The 22,510-nt window shown below is 31.3% G+C and overlaps 2 protein-coding genes across 2 annotated transcripts; both read left to right on the top strand.

Moving 5' to 3' along the window:
- On the top strand, positions 1–4,629 carry LOC132313507 (70 kDa peptidyl-prolyl isomerase-like). Its single transcript, XM_059812302.1, has 12 exons — positions 1–206; positions 366–449; positions 759–1,019; positions 1,407–1,481; positions 1,618–1,698; positions 1,792–1,986; positions 2,150–2,236; positions 2,348–2,511; positions 3,253–3,375; positions 3,482–3,628; positions 3,839–3,966; positions 4,059–4,629. The coding sequence occupies exons 1-12, from the start codon at positions 101–103 to the stop codon at positions 4,156–4,158; spliced, it is 1,551 nt and encodes a 516-aa protein (XP_059668285.1). The 5' UTR covers positions 1–100; the 3' UTR covers positions 4,159–4,629.
- A 7,915-nt stretch (positions 4,630–12,544) lies between these two features.
- Positions 12,545–13,384, top strand: LOC132314741 (zinc finger protein 6-like). The gene has a single exon (XM_059813564.1). The coding sequence runs from the start codon at positions 12,545–12,547 to the stop codon at positions 13,382–13,384; it is 840 nt and encodes a 279-aa protein (XP_059669547.1).
- The last annotated feature ends 9,126 nt before the right edge of the window (positions 13,385–22,510 follow it).

Here is a 22,510-nt window from a genome sequence, read left to right as displayed (position 1 = left end):
ACACAAAAAAAACACACACTCTCACACACAAATGGCTTATCTATAAAACTGAGTTTCTGTCTGTCTATCTCTCTCTCGTCCGTCTATCTCTCTCTCATCAATGGAAGTTTCAGAAGAAACTGAAATTGGAAGTGAAGGCTTACGAAAAAGGATTACCCAAAAGGGAGTTTCATGGAAAACTCCATTTCCAGGCGATGAAGTTGAAGGTACCACCTACTTCACAACTTCCCATTTCATCTCCTACTTTTCTCTATGCCTCACTGATTTGCCTCTTTACACACACACACACACAAATGTATTTGCGTGTGTTTGAATTTCCCTCCACGAAAATATCACCCCTGTTCTATCTGAATCTCTTGTTTCAGTCCATTACAGTGTGCATGTTCAGCACGGGCCATATCTCAATTCGAGCAGTGAAGGAACTGCTTTCAAATTCAAATTAGGGCAAGGTATGTTGTAGTATTACATTATCTCAATTCCCATGTTCCAATTCCATTGGGTAATTTTTAATTTTTTTTTTAATTTTGGGGGAAAATTTTCATGAATTAGAATAAACAGAGAATTGATGATATTTATTGTTCCCTTCTGAATTTGATTATTTTCACTTTAGATAGATAGATGTAGTCAATTTAAATGGGAAAAAAATGTTCCTGTTCTTAGTGTTCTATTGTAATCATTAAAGAAGAATACATTGTTGTTATGTTTGGTAGTTTTCTTAAAGGTTTAGCAATGAGGTTTGTTCACACATTGGATTTCAGGTGAAGTAATCAAAGGATTGGATGAGGGAATTGGCACCATGAAGATTAGGGAAAAGGCAATTTTCACCGTACCACCGGATTTGGCCTATGGGGAGGTGGGTTCTGAACCTCTGATTCCGCCGAATTCAACACTTATTTTTGATGTGGAGTTGGTATCATGGAACACCATAACAGATATAACTGGGGATGGAGGAATACTGAAGAAGATGACAAGGGATGGTGAGGGATGGGCTACTCCCAAAGATGCTGATGAAGTTTTTGGTAATGTCTCGAATTTGTGACTTAATGTTCAATAGATTGGAAACCATTGTTGAAAATTTCATTTTGAAATGCTCATAAAAATGACAAAGCAGATTGCATTTGTTAAATAATGTGAGAAAGGTTGTTGATAATTGTCATCTAAACATGGTAAGACTTGTACATCAATTTGTTTTTCGATGATTTTGATTTTATATTTATATATTCTTTCCTTGACCAACTTGGATTTTGCTCAAGTTTTACATATTTTTTCAATGAAAAAAATAATGGAGTCATTAAAATTGGACTTCCTTTAAATGAAGAACATTTTCACCTCCACATTCAACTATTGTACAAATTCCATTTTGAATTGGTTGGTTGGAGTTTGTGATATAGTTTTTGTTGTTGTAGTTAAGTATTCAATGCTTCAGGATGGAACAGTTCTCTCTAATTCCAATGAGGGTGTGGAATTTTCTTTAACAAACGGTAACTTAAACTTGCTCATTAGCTCTTCTTGAGTATTACCTTATTTCCTTTAATTTCATTATGCATACAAAATGTGCATAATTATTTCCATTGTCCTAGGAAGGTTTGATCTATTTACTACTTTTATTTTGATTAGGTTTTCTGTGTCCTGCGATGAGCATAGCAGTGAAGACGATGAGGAAGGGTGAGAAAGCAGAGTTATCAGTGAAGTTCTCATGTAAGCTCATGTTCTCATTCTTCTGATACAATGTGACGAATTTCTCCTTCTTTTAGCAAGACCAATTATAAATCCTAATTGGCTCTTTCTTAGATGGCTTTACACAAAATGGAAGTGGAATTACTGGAATTGGTGGTGATATTCCATGTAATTCAGATTTAATTATCCATCTTGAACTGGTATCATGGAAGAGTGTCATTGATGTCACTGGAGATAAAAAGGTCCTCAAAAAGATATTGAAAGCCGGTGAAGGCTTTGACCATCCCAACGAAGGTTCTGTTGCAAAAGGTAACTAGCATGAATGCTAACCATTTTAATTTTATAGCTGAATAAACCTCCTGCTAGAGTGCTAGGTGATAAAATTTAAATGATCTTTTTCAGATATCTTATTTTGTCAATGTTCTGATTCTTCTGAAGTTTTGAAGCCAAAACTATATTTCTGCTTTTGTAGTGATGTATATTGGTAAACTTGAAGACGGAACTGTTTTCGAAAGGAAAGGATCCAATGAGGAACCTTTTGAGTATATGTGTTTCGAAGGTATTTATAATTTTATAGAGCACTTTTTTTAAGAGATAAACATTACTTTGCTATCTTATTGAACCTGGTTCTTTTTCTTTTTCTTTTTTTTTTCTTCTTATTCCTCTGCAGAACAAATCAATGAAGGTTTGGATAGAGCAATCATGACTATGAGAAAAGGAGAACAAGCAGCCGTGACTGTCAGCTCTAATGTTGTCCATGGCAATGAAACTGTGGGAATGGTTTCCCCAGATTCAGTTCTTCTTTATGAAGTCGAGTTGATTAACTTCACCAAGGTTGATTTAATAATTTAAGGTTTTATTTTTTCTCTTTACTTCTGTCTGAAAAACTGGTCTAGCTAAAAATATCTTGAATTTTGGTTAGTTCTTTACCTTTTTAACCATCCTGGAGCTTTTCTCATGATAAAGTAGACAATTCATTTGGTGTGTTGATGACGGTATTGCTAATGTGCTCTTGTGGAAGTTTTTGTCACCATGAAAAGTAATCAACCTTCATGAAAATAGGTGAATTATGATATGACATATTAGGACACTGAAGTAAACAATTCAATTGGGTGAAGAAAGCAGTGGCTCAAGACTACCAAAAAAAAAATAAAGTCTTTCATATTGGTATTCAGAATCATGCAGATTTTCGCAGTTTTGCAGAGTTTCTTAGTAAGAATCAAAACCCTAGGTGCAGAGATCTTGACTATCCTACCCTTCAAATAACTACTATGTATGTCAACTCTAAATAGTAAATACTACTGCTGCTATTTACATTTTCGCTCTAAATTCTATTTAACTTCTTGAATTACATTCAATCTGTACAAGAGAATGTATAACATAGCAGAAAGTAGTCCCTTTACTTAAAACTACAATGATAGATACCTTGAAACACCACTTGCTATTGTCAAACTCAATCTTAAAGTAGTATTTTGATCCATTGTAACGCCCACTTTGAGCTTTGACTTTCATTGTTCTGATATTCCTTTCTTAATTTACCGGGAAAAAGAAGAAGATATTTCTTTCTTAATGCAGGAGAAACCATTTTGGAAGATGGACACAAATGAGAAAATAGAAGCTTGTGAAATGAAAAAGCATGACGGAAATCTACTGTTCAAGGCTGGAAAGTTTCAGCGCGCCTCCAAGAAATATGAGAAGGTAGCTCAATTAGACTACACTTATGTATAGGATTCATGGTATTGGGACATGAGTCTTCCATAAATGATCATGTATGCAAGCTTAAACAATCAACTACATTTTGCAGGCTTCAAAATATGTCGAATTTGACCACTCTTTCAATGAAGATGAGAAGTCCCAAGCTAATGCTTTGCGCTTATCATGCAATTTGAATAATGCTGCATGTAAACTTAAACTCGGAGAAAACCTTCAAGCTTCAAGATTATGTACAAAGGTTTGTGTTTTATATGCGCCTGTATTTGGTCATGCACATTCTAGAATTAATATCAAATTAGGAAAATTCTTTATGATCCATGTTCTGTATCAGAAATCTTCCCATTGTCATGCATACTAAATCCTACATCAATTTGGTATAACAATCATTTTATCATTTTTAGTTATCTGTGTAAAAAGAGATTAAATACATTTTTAAAATTTGTGACAGGTTTTAGAACTCGATCCATTGAATGTCAAGGCTCTGTTTAGACGATCTCAAGTATACCTAAGAATATCTGAACTTGAAAAGGCTGAAGCTGATATCAAACGAGCTCTGACAATTGATCCTGATAACAGGTATATATGTGCCATATGCAGTAATCTTTTTAGTCACGTTTTCTTCAATTTCTTTTATCTCTTATAAACTCAATATTTTTTTGACCTACTAGGGATGTGAAACTTGAGTACAAAAAGCTAAAAGAAAAGAAAAAGGAATATGCTGGATATGAAGCTGCAATTTTCAGCAACATGATTTCAAGGATGGTTTAGAAGCAAGTACTGATCATGATATAATTGGGAGGTTGCAGCCAAAGCTTGCCCGATATGGAGCCATCTCAGCACTATCATCATCATCATCATTGATCATCCTTGCCTTAATTCTATATAAATGAAGTCGACCACATGAATTCTCATTCGTTTCTATTATAAGTCGTCTTTTTAAAATCATGTGAGCACCATATGAATCCATAATTTTATCTTTTAGTTTACGAGAGACTAGAAAAAATTCAAGGTTAGTGGATCTTTGTTGTGTGCTTCAAGCCACCATTAAATGTTTCTGAAATTCAAATTCAATTGTTGGTGTTAGATATTGTTTTGACACCAATTGCTTGTTGGCTTTACTTTAATACCACTTTATAGGTTTATCTCGTACCAATTTGTAGTAAGCACAATGTGAAAAAGGAGAAAAACTTTATTCGGCTTGGGTTAAATCCTAATAATGGGAAATTCTTTTGCATTGAACTACTTGTTCTTGACAAATAGTCTTTAACCTTGATTTTGGGCCCAGAGCTTTTGGGCTTATTCCATACTAGTTTTTTCTGGCTATAAGTCTCTTTCCACTTAAGTCTCTTTTCACTTGCACCCGGACGTTACCATTCAGTGGTCTGTGTATCACTTTTGCATGTAAAATTAGACTATTACTCTTTTGACTTTTTGTTGACTTATAAAATTAGACTGTTACTCGTTTGTCTTTGTGTTGACTTAGAAAAGTTGTTTCACATATAAAATTACTCTTTTGTCTTTGTGTTGACTTATAAAAATTGTTTTACATATAAAATTACTTAATTACTCCCATAGAACACCAAAATACCATAAAAATGACCCCCTCTATTTTCTTTTTCTTCATCTTCTCTCACTAGGTGTATATATATATACTCTTTTAAAAACTCTTTTTTATATTAATAGGTAGTTTGTGTTAGTTTTATAAAAATTATTTTAAAAACTCTTTTTATAGTAATTAAAAGTTTTTTTTTTTTTTTTTTTTTTTTTGGATTTTATTAAATTAATTATAAACTAATGATTTGAAATTCTCTAACCCCCTTGTATTTTTAATAATAGTATAAATATGTGTGTGTATGGTAAAGGAGAATACTGACATATTGTTAATTTTTCTAATCATATCAATCAACTATCCACAAGTCCAATGTTTTCAATGTTATTAGTGCTTCATAGTTCTGTCATATAATTTTTAAAAACAGTATTAACAATTTCATGAACTATACAACAGATAAAAGAAAAAAAACATAGACATACACGTTTAATCTTTCATGACTTTCTAGTCTCGAGTAATGATTGTTGGGTGTTTATATATATATATATATATATATATATATATATAATCAAAAGCTCATTCACGATTATCTATCAATTTATACTTTTTCAAAAAATATGATATTTTTTTCCACTTTCTCAAAATATTATATTCTTTTCTACTTTTCAAAAAAAAAAAAAATATTTCATCAAGATATTCTATCATAATTTTGACTTTACCACAAACAAATAAACTTTACAAACAATCCAAACAAAGCAAGTGGAGTTACCCTTAGGCAGAGACTGAATACAGTGCGGCAGACAGGTAATCTGATATTTTTTTTGGGAAAACTACATATAGGTGGACTTAGTAGCCTTAAATAACAAAATAGTCTAAATTTAAAGTTTATTTTTCAATTTGATTAAATTAAACAAAATAATTACAAATGCATCAATTATTGTTAAAGTCCAAAATACCCTTCAAACTCTTATTCTGAAATACTAAAATATCCGTATAATTTTATAAGAATTTTGGAGCCTATTTTGATCCAATTCTTATGTGGCATGGACACATCATCGCTCTTACCATTTTTTTTTTTCTTTCCAAAACGACGTTTCTTTCTCTCTTCAATTAGATTGGGTTCCATTCCTCTATCTTCATCGTCTCTCCCTCTTCCCTCTCGTTTGGTTTTGATAACTTTTCTGAACAACCACGTTGATGAGGTAGACCGCCATGACCAGAGGATTATTATACAAACTTTAATTGGCTTGTCTTTCTCGTCTTCCTCAGATCTCTTGTACAATGACTTAAAGCTTCATCTTTTTTATCTATAATGATTTCTTACCAAAAAAGTAAAGGATGAACTAAAAATTTTGGTTCTTGGGTCAATTAATCTATACCCAGTATGATCACATATATAACCCAAAAAAATAAAAAAAAATTGAAATAAGACGGATCTAATTGAAGAGAGAGAAAGCCTCATTGAATAGTGAAAATCTATCTGAAAATTAAGAACAAGTATCACAACTTGATCCCTAAACATCTAGGGTTGATCCCAAATTTATCAGAAAATAGTATTCTATGTCTTCAAAAAAATATTTTATTTCTTTAATCGAGTATTTAATCAAACAATTCATTTGCAACCTTCTACAATTTCTCCAGACATATAACAAATACATCTTAAAATATCATATTTATAAACAAAGCGTCTTTCTTGCTTCAAAACAAGAAAATATTATTCCACCTATAAAAGGAAATTCAAAAGTATATTTATAAACATGTAAATAGTATATATAAAGAGGGAAAAAATGCCGTGTAAAATAAATTTGGATTTATAAGATACTCCTTAAATCATATGTCATGCTTGTTGCAATGGATTTGATTTTCTTCACTCAGGCTCCTTCCAAACACAGGATCCACAGTCAAGATTCGAAAGTTTCTTAATTGACTTTTGGTATTTTGAAATTATATAACTCTAAGGATATTTTGGTATTCTAGAATAAGAGTTTGGAGAGTATTTTGAACCTTAACAATAATTATTGATGTATTTGTAATTATTTTGTTTAATTCAATCAAATTGAAAAATAAACTTTAAAATTAGACCATTTTGTTAATTAAGGGTACTAAGTCTACTTATATGTAGTTTTCCCTATTTTTTTATCATCTAAATTTTACGATTATTATTTGATATTATAATTTTAATAAGAAAAATTATTAGTTATTACTATCAAAATTATTTTAGGACTTGTTGTTCTTTCAAAATTTAGTTTGTGTAATTGTGTTATTAATTATTATTCTCTAAATTGAACTTAGAATTTTTTTTTTTTTTTTGGCAACCCAAATCAATGAAATCACATATTCAACTCTATCAAATTTTTCGATGGATTGAATTATCTAGTTATAACTTATAAGGTTAGATTTAGTTATCATGATTTTTTTATTTTTATTTTTTCTACATATGTGTTATATTAGAACAATTAGGTAACTATGTTATTTTCTTTTTCATATCTTATTCTTGATTCATTGTATATGAATTTTTTTTAGTATATTTAATTCAATGAATTAAATTTTGAAACAACAATGAATAATGTGAAAAATCATTATGAATGTACTGAATAGAAAAATTATGAATCAATGTTTTAATTTTTACATATATTGTTTTGGTAAAAATTATATGCATATATATATATATATATTATTGCTATTAAATATTGCCCCCATTGAAGGAAATTTTTGGCTACGCCACTGTATATATATATATATATATATATATATATATATTCTTTATAAGGACCGAGGAGGATAACTTAACAAAAAAAAAAAATAAATAAGGGAAAGACGAGAATCCCATTGGTGCGTGTTATATATATATATATATAGGAAAAAGGAAGACATATAGTATATAATGAGGGCAATGTCATTTGTTGGGGTAAAAATGTCTTTTCACATGCTTTTAACGGTGTCACTGACGGAAAAGTAAAATTGGACTTAAATGATAATAATTTTCGAAAAGTATTTCAAATGTGATATTTGATCAAACCTGAAGGGATGCCGGTGAAATTAACCCAAAAATATATATTTATGGAAAAAAGAGTAAGATAAAGAGTTTTGGGGGTAACAGAGTAATAAATTAAGGCAATTTGGTTATTTGAGGCTTTTGATATTTTGGATTGATTAAAAAAATAAGAATAAAATTGTCATTTTGCATCTTTTTAACTTAAAAAAGCAATTGAAAAGGAAATTGGGGTCTGAGTGAAGGATTTGGATCTCTAACTTAAATATTCTTTAAGTTGGTTATTTGAGGCTTTTGATATTTTGGATTGATTAAAAAAATAAGAATAAAATTGTCATTTTGCATCTTTTTAACTTAAAAAAGCAATTGAAAAGGAAATTGGGGTCTGAGTGAAGGATTTGGATCTCTAACTTAAATATTCTTTAAGTTATTCTAAGTTGAATTTATTACATATTGACACGTGATATTTAAAATATATCTACGGTTTGTGTTAAATCACGTCAACTAATTTTTAAAAAGTTTGAAAACTGTACCTTTTTGACGTTAATGTCGTTATTTCTCCCTCATCATCTGTATTCCTATCTTAAACAAGTCGATATGGTCTCTGTTTCTCTTTTAATCCGACGTTCTCTCTCATCTTTTCTATATATAGGGCTTTTGGTTGTATTTTCCTGACTCCATCAATATCCATACTTATATAGATATATTCTTTCCAACCATTACTATTGCCAGTAAAAGTTGCATGTCTTGCAATCACATTTTCATCCATCTTAATTCCATGGCAAAAAACATTCATTTTGGCGCCAAATATTCATTCAAGAATGGGAATGAGCAAGAAGAGAGAGATGGAATGAGGATTTTTTTGGAAAGGATGAGGGAGAGATAACGATAAAATATTTTTTGGAAAGGATGAGGGAGAGATAATAACAATAAAACGTGGTTAGAGTATGGTGATTTTTCTTTAATTTAAAGGAGTGCAGTTTTTAAACTTTGTAAATTTTTTTTATCTCAAAATGGTGCAATTTTCAAACTTTCTCTAAATTAGTTAGCGTAATCGGTACGGTTTGTTTGGTTAGCCAGAAATTGATGGTGGAAAGTGAAACGAAAAGAAAATAAAGTAAAAGAAAAGAAAATAATGTTTCTATCATGCATTTGGTTAGCATGATTTTTTTTAAAAAGAATTTGTGAGAAAATGTTATTTCATTAGTTTGGTTAGCAAGAAAGTGAAAAAAAAATAATTTATATACCAAAATTACCCTTATGAACTCAATATTGACGTATTGTTAATTTTTCAAATCACATCAATCAACTACCCACAACAATGTTTTCAAAGTAATTAATGTTTCATAGTTCTGTCATATAATCTTTAAAAACAGTATTAACAATTTCATGAACTATACAATAGATAAAAGAAAGAAAACATAGACATACACGTTTAATATCTTTCATGACTTTCTGGTCTCAGAGTAATGATTGTTGGGTGTTTATATATATATATTCTTTACAAGGAAAGAGGAGGATAACTTAACAATGGGAAAGACGAGAATCCCATTGGTGCGTGTTATATATATATATATATATATATATATATATAGGAAAAAGGAAGACATATAGTATATAATGAGGGCAATGTCGTCTTTTTAGATTGTTGATATTTTGGAATAAAGAGTATTAAAAAATTAGGGGTAAAATTGTCTTTTCACATGCTTTTAATGATGTTACGGAAAAGTAAAATTGGACTTAAGTGATACTAATTTTTGAAAAGTATTTCAATGTGATATTTGATCAAACTTGAAGGGGCGCCGATGAAATTAACCCAAAAATATATATTTATGGAGAAAAGAGTGAGGTGAAGAGTTTTGGGGGTAACAGAGTAATAAATTAAGGCAATTTGGTTATTTGAGGCTTGATATTTTGGATTAAAATGGATTAAAAAAAATAAGAATAAAATTGTCATTTTGCATCTTTTTAACTTAAAAAAGTAACTGAAAAGGAAATTGGGGTCTGAGTGAAGGATTTGGATCCTCTAACTTAAATATTCTCTAAGTTATTCTAAGTTGAATTCGCTACAGAGTGACATTTAAAATCTATCTACGGTTTGTGTTAAACCATGTCAACTAATTTAAAAAAAAATTGAAAACTATACTGTTTTGACCTAAACGTCGTTATTTCTCCCTCATCATCTTTATTCCCATATTAAACAAGTTGAGATGGTCTTTTTCTTTTAATCCAATGTTCTCTCATCTTTTGATTGTATTTTCCTAACTCCATCAATGTCCATGCTTGTATATATATATATATATATTCTTTTCCAACCATTACTATTACCAGTAAGAGTTGCATGTCTTGCAATCACATTTTCATCCATCTTAATTCCATGGCAAAAAAACATTCATTTTTGGCGCCAAATATTCCCTCAAGGGAATGAGCAAGAAGAGAGAGATGGAGGGAGGATTTTGTTTGGAAAGGATGAGGGAGAGATAACGACGATAAATTTTTTTTGGAAAGGATTAGGGAGATATAATAACGATAAAACGTGGTTAGAGTATGGTGATTTTTTTTTTTAATTCAAAGGAGTGCTGTTTTTAAACTTTGGTAAATTTTTCTTTATCTTAAAACGGTGCAATTTTCAAACTTTCTCTAAATTAGTTGGCGTGATCGGTAGCGAATTCAACTTAGGGTAACTTATAAAATATTTAATTTAGAGGATCCAAGTCTCTGACTAATAATTAATTTTAAAAGATATTTGAAAATAATATTTGACCAAATCTAAAGGGATGTAAGTGAAATTAATCCTAAAAAATATAAAACTTCAATTTCATACCCCAAATATAGTAATATTTAATATTCGTGGAAGTGAAAATGTTGGATGGATTATGATGTGAGTGGTGCTCCTATTTCTCACTCTAATAAATGTGGTCCAATAAGTTAGAATTACTTATCATTTCTCTTGTTTCTATATTTGGTGCATTTTATTGGAAAAGAATTGGAGACCCACAATTCAATAACTAGTAGTTTTTGAAAAAAACAACAACAATAATAATAATAATAAATACTCCGTAATAACTAGCAAGCTTGTCCCAAAGTGTGTTATATTGTTAAAGGAATTATTATAAAAGTTAGTCATTGAAAATGATTCCATTAAGTCAAATTAGGTTCTCCACGCTAAAAAAGGAAAGACAAGTCAAGGAGATTTAATCTTACATACCAAAAATAAGAGGTCACTCATATAATTTATCTTTATTTTCTCTCTCTCCCTAGTTGGACTTGGGAGTGTGTATATATATATATAGTCTCGGGCAAAGAGAAATATTTTCTAGTTTTTTCTTTAATAATGTATCTTACGTACACATTAAATATATTTATTATAATAATTTTAATATAATTAAACAACAATAAAAGACTCATCAAGTATAATTTTATATTAATTGTTAGACAAATAATCACCTCACATATAAGTAGATACACGCTAGTATACAATGACTAATAAAAGAATTAGACTAGATGTGTAGAAAATAACCATGGACATGTTTTTTTCCCTCACATTTGATGGTTACAATAAAGTTCAACTTGAGGAATTTTTTCTCCAAAAATTATACATCTATTTTGTGGAAAGTAATATTATTGAAATATTGTGAAATATATATATATATATATATATATATATATATATATATTATTGAAATATAAAAAATGATCTCTATATTTGGTGTATTTTATAGGAAAATATTTGGAGACCCACAATTCAATAATTAGAAAGGTTGTCCCAAAGAGACTCTTATAGGAATTACAAGTCAGTCCATAGAAAAAGATTCCATAAAGTCAAATTAGGTTCTTCCCCATCATAAATGAGAGACATTCCTAAATAGTCAAAGGAGATTTAATCTTACATACCAAAAATAAGAAGTCACTCATATAATTTATCTTATTTTCTCTTAAAAAATAATAATTAAATTATTAATTTTTTATATGAATGTGAAATGATATTATATATTTTATTAGAACGATATCATTCTTTACTTATATGTCACATAAATACAACCGGACACGTCTAACTATAAGACTATAAATCGAAACTGTTTTTTCTTTCTCCCTAATTGAACTATTTTCTTGTATTTTAACACATTAAGTACAGTTTTTTTGTTTTGACCAAAAAAATATTTATATTAATAAACTAACCATAGTTTTTAAGTATAGTCCCACAAGTTAGTGGGATCCACATAAATAAATACAAGTGGGTCTCAATCCATTGAATATCTTATATATGTTCAAAAGGTAGTCCAAGTGGGACTCACTCCATAGTATTCAAGGTAAGAAAATGCCCTAAATTTGGAGAATATTAAAGATAGCATTCTTATGCTTTAATGGGTAGATAAGATTAGTGGAAAGGTGATGTATGCACATGTATATTTGGAAAAAATTACAACAAAGCCTCTTAAGACACAGTCCAAAACTTAATGAAGCTTAGCATTTTCTTTAGCATGTTACCATATTAAAGACATGTAATTGGATTTGCTTCTTGGTTTGAAAACCATATAAATATGGTTGCAATCTTCCAAGTCTAGCCATGAAATTGAAAAGTTGTGATCAGGTCTATCTATTATTCTCCAACCATGTTGAATATCCCAGTGACTTCACAAAATGTTGCATGCAATGATATTATTCATGTAGCAGAAAAAAACTCTGAAGAGCCCCAAAAAAACCCTGAATTGAATCTCCTATTGGGTCCAAAACCCTCTAAGAGTGAGGTTGCTGAACATGATGAGTCGTCCAAGCTTGAACACAGTTCATCAGACTCCTCCAAGGGAAGTCATCCATTGGCATCGGCGCCTGAGAAGCGTGTCGAGAAGGCGAAAAGGAGGGAATATACTTGCAAGTACTGCCATAAGAAGTTTTTAAGTTCACAGGCATTAGGGGGCCATCAAAATGCCCACAAACGCGAGCGAGCTGTGGAAAAAATTGAGAATACCATGACCATGAATCCTTTTCGATACATGGGAAGTACTCATGAGTTCCACCCCTATCAGAGGGTGGCAGCAGCTCTTCCTCTTCACGCTTCTTTCAACCGGACTTTTGGTGCTCCAATGCAGCAGCAGCCATTAGGTCATGAGCAGCCTCATTACCTTAGACACATGCAGTCAATGGTTCATGATTCCTATTACCCTCCATCAATCCCATTGATGGGTCATGACCCTTATTTCCCTAGGTCACATGTTGGACTTGGTCATGGCTACCAAGGAATGTCTACACCTAGAGTAGCAAATTACTGGCCTACAAACAGTGGGTATCAATTGCCCGGAAGGACATTGTTTGATGCTGGTCCAAGCTCGGGTGTGTCTGGAGGTTTATCGGCTTTTCAAAATCTGGCCAATGGGGCTTGTGTTGATGCAAGTCATGATTTGAAGGTGCAGCATGGAGATCACACAGGGCTTGACTTATCACTCAACCTTTGATCAAAATTAATCTTCTTTTCTCTTTATGTTGTCTAATTTTTTTTTATTTATATCTTTTTGTTTGTGTTTGTAAATTGTTGTTTCTTGTTCAAGGATTAATTTCATGGTATGCTCTTGGATTAATTGTGTCTGTTGCTAGTGACTGAAATCATGCATTGTGCTTTTATGGAATTTCCTTAGGATATATATTTATCATTTATCCTTGTCAATGAAATTTACATGAGTGTTCAGAAATTTTATCTTATTTATATACTAAACATCAGGTTTTTTCCAATGCTCAAAAGGGCAAAAAAAAATGCTAAAAGGGTTTGGAGTGATTTGGTTTATACCAATTACGATGTAGAGATTTGAAAATTCGATGCACAAATTTCAATCAATCAACAGTGCTCTATCCTATTCATTCATGCTTGGTGAACTCGATCATTAGAGAAATTGTGTCTTTTCATAGTGATTCCTTTTAATTTTTTTATTTTATTTGTAAGAACATAAATGAAGTCGTGGTTAAAGGTATGTTTTGGTAACATGAAACATTGCAAAAGGTGTTTTTTTCATTTCTTTAATAAAAAAAACCGGGCTCCTCCCAGGGAGCTTACAGTTTCATGTTCTATTTTACTTCCTCATGGGGTTTTTTTTCACCCTTCCCTCACGGTACTACTTCGCTATCGGTCACCCAAGATTATTTAGCCTTGCAAGGTGGTCCTTGTTGATTCACACAGGATTCCACGTGCCCCATGCTCCTCGAGTCAAAACGTAAATCGCTTTTGTAGCGAAATCTAACATCACGACAAAAACATATTAAATACAAATGTGGAAAATTTTCAGGTCCCCCATTAAGAGATTTTTTTGTCATTGTTGGTAAGGGAGGGTGTCCCGCTACCGAAGTGGTAGGGCAATTTTCACCCTCAATTACCTCCAAATCGAGTAAGGATAAGATTGTTCGATTCATTATAACTTAAAGGTCATGAGTTCAAAATAAAGAAATAGGGGTTCAAGTCTTAGAAGATACAAGTATTTTTTTCACATGCAAAAGTAAGATTGGTTGTGTACATATAACCCAAATTTATCCTTTGAAATTTTATTTAATAGGAAATGATTTGGTATCATAAATAATATATAGTGCTAGTGTTTACATTAATTGAGTTGTTGTCTACCTATAATAACTTAATATTACTAAATAACAAATTGTTTTTTATGAACTATAAAAATGTCAATTTAATCCATCCCGTCCCGTTCCTTTTCTATTGGGATGGGTTTTGTGGTTATCCTAAATTCCTAATAGGGTTGGGGGCAAATTTGAAAAAAGAGTTTAAAACCCACAAAGTCTAGAACCCGCCCCAATTAGTAATTAATAGATAAATAAATATTATTTTATTAGCTATATTTTTTCTTTTTTCTTCATTTATTATAATAATTTTAAATTTTAGTAACATTTTTGTTATTAAGATTGTTAAATATTTGACTATACTAAAAAAAAAATTAGCAAATTTATACTTAATATGTTCAAGTTTAAATGTTTTTTTCTTAACATATGCGTCTAGCATGGCGTGGAATCAAACCGAATTTGATTATTGATGGTGTGATGAGTTTGGAAAAATACTTCAATCAATGAACCTTTTAAGTCACTAACCCTTTTTAATGTACAAATATTGAACCTTTGAAAGAAAATGAAAATTTTGAAGTAACCATATTCGAGTCGCTTTGACGTTACAAAGAATATTTTAATGAGTAAAGATTGAATCTTTAAATAAAAATATTTTAATCAATGTACATTTTAAGTTATTAGACCTTTTTAATGTAAAAAGATTAAATATTAAAAATAAAATGAAAATTTTAAGGTAAATTTATTTAAGTTCTCTTTGATGTTTCCTATCAGGAGCGACGGTACACTGTAGAAAGCCGATGTTCAATGAATTGGAAACAATTCCTTTAATTAAGTACACCCCATTCATTGACTTCCCTAATGAACGTTGTTGATCTGGCCACCAAATGCACACTTTCGATATACGTCACTGACTAGTCTGACTCACTGTTGGATCCAGATGGGGGAATTGATTGAAGCTAAATTTAATTCAAGACCCCTAATTTAATTTATTCGTTAATATTTAAATTTACGTCCGGTGAGATTATAGTAATTATAAATTCATTTATTTCTATAACATTTTATTGTTGTTGTAAATTTAACACCATCATTCATTCATTTTCTTTTATGATATTGATATAATTATTTATAATTGCTTTCTCTGTTAAACTATTATATTATATCATTACAGAATTACTTAGTTTATTACACTTTTCATTAAAGGAAAAACAAAAAACAGAAAGTTACTTTTCAAAAAAGTAATGGTGTCCCCTTATGCAAAGTAATTAATGGTGTAGCAGTCCGTTGAAAAAAATTGGGGTATATAATATAACTTGGGCAAAATCTCCATTCCTTTTTTTTTTTTTTTTTTTTTTTTTTTTTTTTTCACAAAAACACAAGCAAAATCTCCATTCAACATATTGAAAGTAATAATAATTGTACATTAAATTTTGAAGAGTGTTTGCAGTTCTCTTTTTTACGTTTATGGTTAAATCCGAAGTTCATAATATAAAATAATAGGGATAATATCCAAGAATAAAAATTTCATAGTTATTATCCATGTGACACAATAAAATGATAAGTGTCCCTGTAATATTCTTACAGCTAAATACTTTCTTTTCTTTAGTTGAATAATGATCATAAGCCAATTTTAACACAAATAATTTAAGAGGGAGTGGCTAGGTGTACGGAACTCTTTAGTCTCACCATCATTAAAAAATTTAATCCAATTCAAAACTCATAATATTAAGAGTACTTGGTTCTCAGTATGTGGTGTTTCGAATCTCTCCTGTTGAACATCCCAACGCATACTTTCATCATCGCATTATTTGTTGAAGTTTCTACTAACTAATGAGTAGGCCGGCAAGCATTGTCCATTTTTTTTTTACATTGTAAGGACACTTATCACTTTGTTGTTGCGCCATATCGATGGTACGCATGAATTTTCTATTTACCGGTGAGTAGGTAAGTATTGTCCCAAATAATATACAATAACATAACCATAGGTCCACAGCCACAACAGAAATTCATTACACATTTCAGGAAAATAAATAAATAATAAAATACACATTAAAAAACAAAAAACAAAAAAAACGTTAAGTGCAAGTTTTAAGGGATCCTAGTGATAATCAAACATGAATCAAGATCAATTCACGTGAATTATAACGTACTGAAATTATCAAACACAACGGATTGATGTTGCAATTAATTAAACACGGGATAGGCAAAGATATAGAGAACTAAAAATAAAATCAACTACTACGTATTATACATCAACTGATCAACACTTCAAATGTAGACCAAAAAATGAATATTTGTTTGTCTGTTCCAACTTCCAATTAGAACCAAAGCTGCATATATAATGCAATATGGTACCCAAAAGTACAAGTTTTAACAGTAGAAGGCGACACTATACTCGAGTATTACGCTTACACACATACAACAGATACCCTTTGATCTTAAAACCCGGATAAACTTTACATTACTTTCCACTGTGCAGTAGAATAAACAACTTATGCCACTACTAATGCATAAGGGTGGCAATTTCTTCCGACCAAGGGTTTTTCACCACGTTCCCACCCCTAATGGGGTGGATTTGGTGTTCCTTAAATGGCTTTCGAATGGATATGGTAAAATAATTGAAAATTCGAAACGGGTTTGGGGCGGGGGCAAATTTAGTATTGAACTCGCCCCAACTCCGCCCCGATTATATATGTACCTTTTAATAAATATATATATATATATATATATATATAAAATATATATTTAATATTTTTAATATTCTTGTTACTTTGCTGAAAGTATCCGTTAATATATTGATATTTATTATTTAGTAATTTAAAAGTTAATTCAACTTATTTATCAGTCTAATTTGAACACGTTAGGCTAGTTTTTATTTTTATTTTTATTACATAATAAAAGTAGTATAACTCGACCTGCCCCTACTGCGCCCTGTAATTAAACGGAGTACATGGGGTGGAATTAATACTTTGTCTACCGGAGTAAAGGCAGAGATGATATAACACTTACAAATCCATTTCAGAGTAGGGGTAGAATTGGAGTGACAGATTTTCTAATGGGGCAGAGTAGGGTTTAGCCTAACCCATCCTAACTCCGCTCCGTTACCATCCCTACTAATACAAGTTACCATCCCTACTAATGCAAGACAAGTGGCAGAGACTTCTAAGAAGAGAGAGGGGGAGCCATCAATCCTATGCAAATCCAGAACATATAGATTTCCACTGGCTTTGTAAAGCTATTCACATGATAAACAGATAGTATTCATTAACAATTGTAATGAGTAATGCAAATACAAATCTTCTCAACTATTCTTGAATAATTTTGAATAATTGCAACTTTTTGTAACTTTTTTGAGAAATCTCGATGTATATTGATTCAATAATTGTACTTGTATTAAAATATGATATATGATTTCAGATTTTTTTTTTAGGAGTCTATGAAAGTAGCAATATCCTTGATCATTTCCAAAAAAAAACAACAATTTGCTTTGTTTGTTCCAACTCCACGTGAAAAACTCTCTGGTTTTTCCCCTAGTCTTTTATGTAAAACATAAAATAAATAATTAAATCAATGAGCATGCCAGGAAAAATTACCAAGTACTTGCTGATATTAAAGTACCTGAATTTTCAAAAGTTAAATCCACTTCATCAACTAATGATGGTATTCTGTAATTTTTTGCCAGCACATTAGTAATTTTGCTATCTGACAGGTGAGTGACCAAGGACGGATGTAGGATAGGCTCGAGGCTTCCTAAAAAAATAAAATTTTACTATACTAATTTTTATTCACTCAAAAAAAAAATTTATTAATAGAATTAGCCTACCCAAATCCAAGTCAATTCAGTCACCATACTAAAATAAAGGCCCAAACCAAGTAAGCCAGGGCCGGCCCTGACCCAAGGCGACAAACGTTGTCGCCTAGGGCCTCAAAATATATAGGCCCAAGGATGATCACCGAAAAAACAAAATAATTTTAGGGCAAATCATTTCAGCCTCCCCAATCGCCTCTATCTCTATTCTCGTTCTCAACTCTGAACTTGCTCTCTCTCTCTCTCTCTCCCCAACTGCAAACTACAAAATCTACAAGAATCAGAAGTTCAAAACCCAAGAATCAAAAGTTCAAAACCCATATCGGCATATCATTTCAGATTGTTCAAAAAGTCAAAACCCATATCTTTCAGTTTTCATCGCCCGCTGTTCCAGTTCAGGTTCGCCGTTCACAAGCTTCAGCCGCTGTCTCTCAACTCTCAAGCTTCCCCCCTCTCTCTCTGTGCAACTGCAAACTTGTATGTATGGGTTTTGTTTTAATTTTTTTCTTTTTTTTTTCTAAATTAACTAATCAAGGTGTGTAATTCTTCTTTTGCAAACTAAATCCGATTGGGTGAAATTTTTTATGATCTTTTGTAAATTATTTTATTTTATTTATTTATTTATTATTATTTTTTTGGTCAATTATTTCTAGAAGAAAATTTGAATCCGGGCATGAAAAAAAAAAAGAAAAAAAAGAATCTGAATTGGATTAGAAATCTGCAGAGATTGAATCTGAAACAATTTTTATCAACATGCCAAGCTTTTTGAAGATGGAAATCTTTTCAGAACTAAAAAAAAAAAAAAAAAATTCATAACAAGAACTTTGAAAAGCAAAAGTACTTAATATAGGGTAAAGCTCTAAAGTTACTTCTTGAAAATCAAAATACTTACAAAAAGCATGCTTTTGAGTGAATTCCATAGTGTTGGAAGGGGCTTGCCATGAACTACCTCACACTCTGCTTCCACTAGTAGATTCTCAAATAGGATTAGTAAATTGGTCAAAAGAAGAGATAGGGTACTGAGTGGTGAATTGTTGAGAATAAATTGGTAATTTTTTTTCTTAATTACCCAAATAGGATTTTCTATGCCTTAATCAGTCACTTGTCTAAAGAAACATTGTTAGTTAACTAAAATTGAATTAAACAACAGTTGATTTTGGTTGATATATTTTGATTTAGCCTACCCCATTGAGAAATCTTGGATGTTTTGTTTCACATAAAAATACAATCTGTATAATGCACGAAAGATATATTCAATCTTTCTGCCATATTTTTATTTTCAAATTTTGGTTTTTGATTTTCTTTTGTTATTAGAATGCAGAATATCAGGATATTGATTTGTTAATTTTGAAGATTATTTCTAAACTGATGCATTGTACTTTGTTATTGGATTAATTTAACATAAGAGTTGAGTATAATATGTGTTAATCACACCTATCCGTAATCACACCTCTTTCTACGGATAGGTGTCCAACATTTTGACTGAAAGTATAGTTGGGTTGGGTTGATACATGATACAGATAGTACTTAGATGGTGGTGTTTTAATTGTTATGAGTGAGATTAAGAAACCTCTTCCTCACAACCTGAGTGTTTTCTTATTTTTAGGGTTAGCATCGGGCTTTAACATTTAGCAAGAACAAGGTTCAAGAAACATGTCTCCTCAGTCATCAGGTAACAAACTCTTACTTTTTCTAAAATTTTAATTGGCATTTTTAGCTATTGGTTACGTTTATTTATTCATGTTTTATATACTGATTTTTTATTTTTGTTTTTGTTTCTACATACGTATATATAATATTGTTATGATGTGATGCTCAAACAATTTATTAATGGGAATTAAAGATTTGGAAGTTTAGTTTTCAATTTCAGAATATATGTTTTACAAGTTTATTAACACTTTTAAAACTTTTCCTCTTTTGTCCTAATAATATAAGTTTCTTTTCTGAAAGAAGAGAGTTGATGGGAATGGGTGGAGTCGGCAAAAAGAAAATAGGTATGTTTTTTTTGCCAAGCTAATTGAATTATATAAATCCCCTTATTGTTGTAGCAGTGATATTGGTTTTAAAATGACCAATTATGATATGAAGTCTCTTTTCGTTTTATCTTAATTAAATGTATATCTATGCAAGAGGATTACGTTATTCTAGATGAGGATGTTAATGTCAATGTCATGATGATGTTGATGTCAACGTTCACTCTAGTGATGACGACTGATTATGTTAATAATATGTTGATGCACTCAAATTAAGTCAAAGCACTTAGAATTGAAGGAAATTTAGACTTGAAGACATACTATTGAGTATAGTGTCTAATTCTTTTAGTTACAAGAATCTTTGGTCACTTCACACACGATTTTTCAGTTCCTAAAATTCTGAAACAATGGTGTGTAATATGATTCATCTACTTGGGCTCTCTTCTTTTTCATCTCTCAAAACCCTAATTTTATCTGTGAAAAAAAGAAAAAAAAGAAAAAGAAGAAGACTCTATACAATTTTAATTTAACTTTATCAGTTTAAGCATTGACAGAGCTTCTAAAATGTTGAAACTGAAACTACAAAGAAGAGAGAGTCCACTAATAAGAATTACCCAACTTAAGACAAATAAGCTCTTTGAGCGTCTTAACTAATATTGACATGGGAGACTTCTATAGATATGGACTTGTAGAGAGAAAGATGTATGGTTGGGGGCACAAAAGTGTATGACAACTGTGAACCAACGATAGGGTTGTGAGCTTTTGGCTTGGTTCATGCATCGGATCTAGGAAGTGCACAACAATGAAATGGAAAGCTCTGATGCACTCAAAGTTACAGACAGAGACAATAATTAATATTATATATATATAACTTACTTTACTAATCTAATATGATACTACATATATACATATATATATTGATATATATGTTTGTAACTACTAACTTTATACTTAGATATATTTTGATTTAGCCTACCCCATTGAGAAATCCTGGATACGCACTTGTGAGTGACCCATTACATACCAAACTATCTCTAAATTCTATTAAACTTGATAATGCCGTTAAGGGGATGAGAGAAGTGGGTGGTCCTTTGATCCGATCAGATTCGCTAGAGGCGTGGACGGTTGGAAATTTATTTAGAATAGCTGGGATGAATTTTTGAAACACATCAGATTCAGAGCACTGGATGGTAGGGGCATTCGGTTATGAAAGGATTTATGGGGTGGCAATCGTTTGTTGGCTCGCTCTTTTTCCAAACTCTTTTGGATTGCCATGGATATACATGCTTTGGTGGCCAACCATTATCAGCTTAATAATGGTAGGCTCAAATGTGATATGCATTTTCGGCGTTCCTTTCAGGATTAGGAGATGAATGATGCTTCTAGTTTGTTGGAGTTGCTATATAGACATGAGGTGTATGGTTGTGGCATTGACTCCCTGGTTTGGGTGCCTTCTCCATAGGGGAGATTCGAGGTATGTTTTTTGTTCCGCTCTTTCTCTGACTTTCATGATTATAATTTCCCTTAGAAGACAATTTGGCGCTCCAAAGCTTCCCTTAGAATGGCCTTTTTTGTCTGGATTGCTGTTTGGGGAAATTTTTTTGACTCTAGATAATTGCAAGAGGAATGGTGAGTCCGTGGACCACCTGCTTTTGGATTGTCCGGTAGCCCATAACTGCTCGAGCCTTATTTTTGGACTACTTGACGTCCAATGGGTTATGTCTCGGTCTTCGAGGGATTTGAATGACGCTTGGAGAGGTTGCAGTGTCGGGGCCACACCCGTGAGTGTTGGAGGGTGGTTCTCTTTGTGTTTGGTGGTACTTATGGAAGGAGCGGAACAAAAGATCTTTGATAACTTCGTAATGCGTGGAGTGCATGTTGTTTATTTAAGTGACTGCAGTTTCATAACCTAATATGAAACTGATTATACTTTTATTTATTTTTAAATCTTGGCTTCTAGACATGCTATTACCTTTGAGATTGCATGCTGCTTATTGATTACTTTATGCAGTAATTTTAACTTCGTAATGCGTGGAGTGCATGTTGTTTATTTAAGTGAAAGACAAATATACTTTGTTCTTAGAAAATATGTAATTCCCAGGTTTCTCCTGAAGTCTCTTGAACTTGGAACTGCTTATATACCCTGCTATACCGACAACTGAAATTATTAACAGAAATCTTGGCAGAAGATGTATGACGCCTTATCCTTCTTAGTGTTGGAGGATTGTAGTTGGTTGTGCTTTAAT

The sequence above is a fragment of the Cornus florida genome, unplaced genomic scaffold (assembly GCF_030987335.1).
Source record: "Cornus florida cultivar Cherokee Brave unplaced genomic scaffold, ASM3098733v1 CherokeeBrave_3.0.0_Hap2_Chr06, whole genome shotgun sequence".
Classification (NCBI taxonomy): Eukaryota; Viridiplantae; Streptophyta; class Magnoliopsida; order Cornales; family Cornaceae; genus Cornus; species Cornus florida.
Note: the sequence above shows the minus strand (reverse complement) of the source record. Positions and strands in the feature narration are given on the sequence as shown.

Coding starts and splice junctions, on each gene's coding strand:
- LOC132313507 (XM_059812302.1), top strand. CDS start 101: ATGGAAGTTTCAGAAGAAACTGAAATTGGAAGTGAAGGCTTACGAAAA. Junction 450..758: donor CAAATTCAAATTAGGGCAAG/GTATGTTGTAGT, acceptor ATTGGATTTCAG/GTGAAGTAATCAAAGGATTG. Junction 1,987..2,149: donor CGAAGGTTCTGTTGCAAAAG/GTAACTAGCATG, acceptor CTGCTTTTGTAG/TGATGTATATTGGTAAACTT.
- LOC132314741 (XM_059813564.1), top strand. CDS start 12,545: ATGTTGAATATCCCAGTGACTTCACAAAATGTTGCATGCAATGATATT.